Here is a 7,831-nt window from a genome sequence, read left to right as displayed (position 1 = left end):
AAGACAGATTACTGTTCAATAGTGGCACAGAAACAGATGACTCTGAGCAGCTGACAATAGACTGGACGGGTACACCATCCCCCACATTTTAGTAGTTTGAAATAGGAATGGCAGGTCCCGAGATGTGTGCTCATCTCTTCTTACCGAAAACTTTGCTTTAGAAGAATATGATTTTTTAATTGCAGGAGTGAAAGAATGTGTTTTTATATCTCAAATATACTGGAGTGGTTAATATTTTCCATTTTGTACTTGTCTCCATCATGAGTTTGATGGATAACTTAAAACTAGTAATCAGCGCAAGTGCTCGTTGCTAGAGCTTGCCTAGGGTGATTGGGTATGCACCGAGTATGGCGGGTGCTCAAGTTTATGTTCGAGTCCCGTATGTTTTGGGGCTGTCTAGCAGCCGAAAAACATGGCCACAGGGACTTTAACATATCACTCGAGCACCCGTGATACTCTGTGCATACCCAAGCACCCTAGGAAAACTCTAGTAATGAGCACTTGCGCTGATAACTACTTAAAGGGAACCTGTCACCACGTTTTTGGAAGATGGGATAAAAATAGAGTTAAATAGGGGCAGAGGTGGGCATTACATTAGTGTGTTTGTTATGCGTTTATTACCAACCTAAGTTGCCGAAATAACTTTGCAAAGTCTCCGTTTTCGCCTGTCAATCAGGCTGGTCAGGTCGCATGGGCGTTGTCTTCCCCCAGATTTGGCGTAGTTTTCCGTTGGTGGCGTAGTGGTGTGCGCATGCCCAAAGTCCGGAATCCTCTTCCAGGGGATTTAAAATAGCGCGGTGTTCGTTATTGCATTGGTGATCGGTGGGCGCGGCCATCTTCCTTTGGCCGCGCGTGCGCAGAAGCGGCGCTCTGCTGGCCGCGGCTTCAGGAAAATGGCCGCCGCGATATCCATCTGCGCACGCGCGGCATCCCGCGGCCATTTTCCTGAAGCCGCGGCCAGCAGAGCGCCGCTTCTGCGCACGCGCGGCCAAAGGAAGATGGCCGCGCCCACCGATCACCAATGCAATAACGAACACCGCGCTATTTTAAATCCCCTGGAAGAGGATTCCGGACTTTGGGCATGCGCACACCACTACGCCACCAACGGAAAACTACGCCAAATCTGGGGGAAGACAACGCCCATGCGACCTGACCAGCCTGATTGACAGGCGAAAACGGAGACTTTGCAAAGTTATTTCGGCAACTTAGGTGGGTAATAAACGCATAACACACACACTAATGTAACGCCCACCTCTGCCCCTATTTAACGCTATTTTTATCCCATCTTCCAAAAACGTGGTGACAGGTTCCCTTTAAAACCAATAAATTTATTTTCTAACTTTGGTGTCTTTACTGATGAACTCCTTTGCTAATATTAGTAGTAAGTTGGGTTTAGGTTACCATGGTCAATAAAGTCAAATATTTCCATCACAATCTTTTATTAGCAAAACACTTATTAAACATCACAAATCTTTGGGTCTTTGAGGTAGGCAGGGTCTTTGTATGTGCCAGGCATAAACCCTAGAAGACAAATTTCATGCATTATTATGTACAAAATCATGAAGAGAAGAAAAAGGAGCAAACCACAACTTACCCATAATAATCGCCCTTTTAATGGCTTTTGCTACTGCCCTTTGTTTTAGACCACACAACCCTGTAAAAGAAGCAACAATGCAAATGTTTAAGTGGCACGCACCCCTGCATCCATTACCTCGGCCCGTGAAATGTTCCTGTGCCATTGGCTGCAACACAACCCCAAATAATGATTGATCTACCTCCATGCTTAATGGTTGATGAGATGTTCTTTTACTGAAATTCTGTGCCCTTTTTTCTCCACATATATTTTTGATCAATCTGGCTAAAAAGTTCTATTTTAAACTCATCAGGACTTGTTTCCAAAATGCATCAGGCTTGTTTAGATGTTCTTTTGCATATTACTGATGCTAATAGTATGATGAGGACGCAAGAGAGGTTTTCTTCTGATTTCTCTTCCATGAAAGCCATATTTGTGCAGGTGTTTCTGAACAGTGGAACAAGGTACCACAAATCCAGAGTCTGCTATCTTTCTGAAAGTCTTTTGCAGTCAAGCAGGGGTTCTGATTTGCCTTTCTAGGAATCCTACAAGCAGCTCTCAGTGAAGTTTTGCTTGATCTTCCAGACCTTATCTTGACCTCCACTGTTCTTGTCAACTGGCATTTCTTAATTACATTTCGAACTGAGTAAAAGGCAGCTCGACACCGCTTTGCTATCTTCTTATAGCCTTCTCATGCGTTGTGGGCCTCCACCATTTTTAGAGTCCTAAGCAGCTGCTTAGAAGAACCCATGACTGCAGTTTTTGGCACACGGTTAGAGGAGGCCTTGTTTTTATAAAGCTGGGAAGTTTGCATCACCTGGCCTTTCCTAACGATGATAGTGAACAAGCCATAACCCTAACGGGCTAATTAAGGTCTGAAACCTTGGTTATCTGAGCACACAAATCTTCAAAAGGTGCCCAAACTTTTACATGCCACTGTATATATAATTTCTCGTACAGATGGTACACCCCAAAGCCACTCTCAACAAAAAAAAAAAAAAAAAACTGCCAGGAATGTTTTGACGCAGCCTTACTATATATTGAGATTGTGGTATTTCTAAGGCTTGGGGCTTTACAGTGACTGAATCTTATAGATATAATGCCCACTAAATTACTCCAAAAGAGGAAATATTTGCAACTTTTTTCCCAGTAGAACATATTTGCAGTTACACTGCATCCACAACATAATATGCAATTTTTCAAAGAGGTTTCTCTTTACAGATGACCCTTTAAATCTGAAGTACACCAGAGCGTCTCCTCACAGAGTCGCCTCAAGTGTGAAAACTTCCCTTGATGACATTAATTTTCCTTAAAGGGGTTGTCACTGTTTGAGATGAAAGTCTGCAGTCACTATGTGATTACAGATTTCTGAATCCTTATTGCACGCTTTCAGGATTCTTCTGTGCAGGCAAGCATGAGCCAAGTAGATGCGCTTGTTCTTACTCAATTCACTTGTATTAAAATAAGGCCATGCACATCTAGTCGAAATGTGGCTGGATATATGCAGATTGCATGCTACATGACTGATTGCTCTTCCCGCCAGCACTAGAGAATACAGACCGCGTGCAATGGCGCTCTGTGAGTATTTAGAATTCTGCATTCCAAACCTGGACAAACCTTTCAGAGGTTTTTCCTTTGTTATGATAGTAATGATCAATCCCTGCCCTCAATATGGGTTTGGCACCCCTCACCAATCAGCTATTACCAGCTCTGGCTGTAAAAATGTGCCAGAGCAGAACACCACAGCTCTGACACTTTAATTTCCATTGATTAGATGTTCAACACCTACAGTAAGGGCAGCAGTATAGGAAACATTTAAGGCTACTTTCACACTGGCGTTAACTGCAAAACGTCGCAATGCGTCGTTTTGCCGAAAAAACGCATCCTGCAAAAGTGCTTGCAGGATGCGTTTTTTCTGCATTGACTAACATTAACGACGCATTTACACACGTCGCAACCGTCGTGCGACGGTTGCGCCGTGTTGTGGCGGACCATCGGGAGCAAAAAACGTTACATGTAACGTTTTTTGCTCACGACGGTCTGCTTTTTCCGACCGCGCATGCACGGCCGGAACTCCGCCCCCACCCCCCCGCACCTCACAATGGGGCAGCGGATACGCTGGAAAAATGCATCCGCTGCCCCCGTTGTGCGGCGGAGACAATGCTAGCGTCGGGAACCTCGGCCCGACGCTAGTGTGAAAGTAGCCTAAGATGACATCCAGATATTGACCCCTTAATGACTGCCAATACGTTTTTTTACTGACCTGAGATATAAGAGAATAGCCTCCCCATACAGGTGACAATCCAGCAACTGTTGGCTGTACACTATAGCTGACGACTTGCTGCATTAGCCGTGATCAGTGTTGGCACTGTCCATATATATTTAACCCCTTAGATGCTGCTGTCAATAGTGACAACATCATATAAATGTTTAACAGAGTGCGGGGGCTTCCTCTTTAACCTCATCGGCACTTGAGATTATGATTGTGTGGTCCTGATGGTTGTCATGGCAGTTCACAGCCAAATAACAGCCTTAGGCTACTTTCACACTAGCGTTAACTGCAATACGTCGCAAATGCGTCGTTTTTGCGAAACGCCGCATCCAGCAAAAGTTTTTGCTGGATACGTTTTTTCGCCATAGACTAACATTAGCGACGCATTTGCGACGCATTTGCGACGCATTGCCAAACGGTGAATCCGTTTTGCGACGCTTGGGCGTATGGTAGCGGACCGTCGGGAGAAAAAAACGTTACATGTAACGTTTTTTGCTCCCGACGGTCCGCTTTTTCCGACCGCGCATGCGCAGTCGGAACTCCGCCCCCACCTCCCCGCACCTCACAATGGGGCAGCGGATGCGTGGGAAAAATGCATCCGCTGCCCCCGTTGTGCGGCGGGGACAACGCTAGCGTCGGGGACCTCGGCCCGACGCACGGCGACGGGCCGAGCCCGACGCTAGTGTGAAACTAGCCTTAGAGTCTGTCGGATAAAGCGACCTCTTGTTCAGATGTTAGCAACATTTAGGTGGTAAAAAACACACTCCATTCCTGTCATGTCACTTTGCATTAATTCCTGAAAATCACCTGAAGGGTTAATGAACTACCAGTTTTCAAAATCTCGAGGGGTGCGTTTTTTTTAAATGGTATCATTTTTGGGGGGGTTGACAATATATAGGACTGCTAAAGTCACTTCAAACCTGGATAAGTCCCTAAAAAATAATTTTGTAAATTTCCTTGAAAAATTACTGCTACATTTTTAAACCTCCTAAAATGCTAACAAAATAAAAGAACATTTTACAAATAGTGCTCATGTAAATCAGACATAAGGGAAATGTTATTAATATTTTTCTGTGGCATTACTATCTGGATTTTCAAAGTTTGAAAATTGAAAATTTATTTTACATTTGTCAGACTTGATATTTGTACGAATAAACACAAAACAGATCGACCTAAATTTACCATTATAAAATATAATGTGCCACGAAAAAAAACTCTCAAAAACACTGGGATTTGTGGAAGCGTTCCAGAGTTATTACCACATAAATTGACATTGGTCAGATTTCAAAAATTTGGCTCGGTCACTAAGGGGTAAAAATCATTTTGATGCCACTCAGCCTTATTAGAAATCTATCCCCAATGAATTCACAATTATGGAAACTGGGTATAATATTTAATACATTGCCCAAAATGTTTAATAAAATCACAGTTCATAACATTTCAGAGACAGTTGATATAAAAATGTCCTCCTGAAAGTTACCTGTTATATGCCTTCCATAAATGCGACCAGTGTGAGGTGAAACAAACTGAGACAGGAGCTATGGATGATACAAGAAGAAGAGTAATCCACAAGGTTATTTTTGCCCAATTTTTATTTTGGTGCACATTTTATAGCACCAAAAAAAAAAAAAAGCTAAATTAGTAAAATATACCGTATATACTCGAGTATAACCCAACCCCCCTAATTTTGCCACAAAAAACTGGGAAAACTTAATGACTCGAGTATAAGCCTAGGGTGGAAAATGCAGCAGCTACCGGTAAATTTCAAAAATAAAAATAGGTACCAATAAGAGTAAAATTAATTGAGACATCATCAGTAGGTTGTGTTTTTGAATATCCATATTGAATCAAGAGCCCCATATAATGCTCCATACAGTTTACGATGGGCCCCATAAGATGCTCCATATTAAAATATACCCCATATAATGCTGCACAAAGGTTAATAATGGCCCCATAAGATGCTCCATAGACACATTTTCCCCATACAGTACTGCAGAAAGGTTAATAAGGGCCCCATAAGATGCTCCATAGAGACATTTGCCCCATATAATGCTGCACAAACATTGATTATGGCCCCATAAGATGCTCCATAAAGATATTTGCCCCATGTATTGCTGCACAAACGTTTTATATGGCCTATAAGATGTTCCAGAGATATTTGCCCCATATGCTGTTGCTGCGATTAAAATAAATAAATAAATAAATAAATAAATAATAAAAAATGATGACATACCAACCTCTCGTCGCTCAGGCCCCCGGCACTTGCAATACTCACCGATCCTCTTTCCAGCGCTGCTGTGTCTTCCGCGTCCTCTGCACTGACGCTCAGACAGAGGGCGTGCTCTAACCACGTCATCGCCCTCTGACCTGAGCGTCACTGCAGAGGACGTAGAAGACGGAGCGGCGCCCGGAACGAGGAAAGGTGAATATCGCGCAGTGCTCCCCTCCCCATTATACTAACCTGCTCCTGGCACGGTCCCTGCATATCCAGTCGCTGACAGCTTCTTCCAGCGTTGAGTATGGGAGTGGAGCTGGGTCCATATTCATTACTGTAATGAGCGGTACCATGTGACCGCTCAACGCTGGAAGAAGCTGTCAGCGCCCGGAGACCGGACATGCAGGGAATTCGCCAGGAGCAGGTGAGTATGTCACAGCCGCAGCTCCCCCGCTGACCCCCCTAGGACAATGACTTGAGTATAAGCAGTAAAAAATGGGCTGAAAAATCTCAGCTTATACTCGAGTATATACAGTAGGTAACATTCTACATAAGTAGTTAAATTAGTAACATATAGTTAACCCCAGAACGCATACCTGGGGCCTTGCAGGCCTGCCAGGTTACTTGTTTTCTATTTTCTGTAAAAGTACTTTAGTTAGAATTTTCAAAATCTAGGTAATCGTCAGGTATATAGTTGTTAGTAATTTCCAGTTATTCATATATTTTTATGTTACAGACATTTCGGTAAAACAACCTTTTTTTGGGACTACCCCATATTCACGCACCTGGGGCCTTTTAGGCCTGTACTAGGTTTACGTGTGATACACAGATTTGCTTATCAAGGCAAATTACGGAGGCAATGATCCGATGTGGAATACGCTTTCTGGAACATCCAGAGCAAAGAGAAAAAAAAGAAAGCGCTGCAATATTTGTCCAGCAAAGAAGGAAAGAAAATCGGAGCGTTTCTGTTCTACTTGCGGACAAAATGTATGCAAGGAACATTCAGCCGAAAAAATAATATGCGAGAATTGTCGGGGGAATATGTAAAGCTACAAATAAATATTCCTGCACCAAGTTTGCTACAACCAAAAAATGTTTTCATAAAAAAATTGCATATAGAATGCCTATATTTGGCGTGCCCGTTTACTTAGTTTTTTGTTGTTTTATGCACATAATTATGTTTTGAAATATACACATCTTAGGCTGTGTTCCCAGTAGCGCTGGGGTTCGCCAGAAGGGGATCCATAATGGATCTGACCTCCTGGTAACTCCAGGATTCCGCCAGCCTTAGCTGGGGTCACCAGGAGGTCAGATCCATTGCGGATCCCCTCCTGGCGGACCCCAGCGCTAGTTGGAATGCATCCTTACCTTGCAATTGTAAAATAAATTTTGAAAAGTATTTTTATTTGAGTTATTCCATGATAATTGTAAACAGGCCTAAAAGGCCCCAGGTGCGTGAATGTGTAGATTTCTATGGGTATGCGTTCTAGGGTTAACATTCTAGATAAGTAGTTAAAATAATGATTCCTAATCTATTAAAGACCTACTTGAATAGAAAAAAAAAAAGACATGCCCCTTGTAACTGACAAAACACAATGGCTTGCAAAAGTATTCACCTAGTTTGTTTTTGTTTTTTTTACCTAATTTGTTACATTACAACCTGTGTTTAAATATTATTGTAATCTTATTTGTGTGTGATTCATCAGCATTAAATAGTCTAAGGCTACTTTCTGTCACGGCCACTCCTTCCGCTCATTATTATCCGCTGCGG

General features: G+C 42.9%; 1 protein-coding gene across 1 annotated transcript in view; it reads right to left on the bottom strand.

The window, feature by feature from the left end:
* Positions 1 to 1,422: 1,422 nt before the first annotated feature.
* LOC143786778 (small ribosomal subunit protein bS18m-like) overlaps positions 1,423 to 7,831 on the bottom strand; it is a 35,022-nt gene continuing 28,613 nt past the window's right edge. Inside the window, exons 4-6 of the mRNA XM_077275795.1 lie at positions 5,326 to 5,383; positions 1,595 to 1,654; positions 1,423 to 1,521 (exon numbers count right to left, since the gene is read on the bottom strand). Coding sequence (XP_077131910.1) covers positions 1,457 to 1,521; positions 1,595 to 1,654; positions 5,326 to 5,383 — 183 coding nt within the window. The 3' untranslated portion in view covers positions 1,423 to 1,456. The remainder of the gene's footprint in view (positions 1,522 to 1,594; positions 1,655 to 5,325; positions 5,384 to 7,831) is intronic.

This window comes from Ranitomeya variabilis, chromosome 1 (assembly GCF_051348905.1).
Source record: "Ranitomeya variabilis isolate aRanVar5 chromosome 1, aRanVar5.hap1, whole genome shotgun sequence".
Classification (NCBI taxonomy): Eukaryota; Metazoa; Chordata; class Amphibia; order Anura; family Dendrobatidae; genus Ranitomeya; species Ranitomeya variabilis.
The sequence above is the reverse complement of the archived record's forward strand: the minus strand, read 5'-3'. Positions and strand labels throughout refer to the sequence as shown.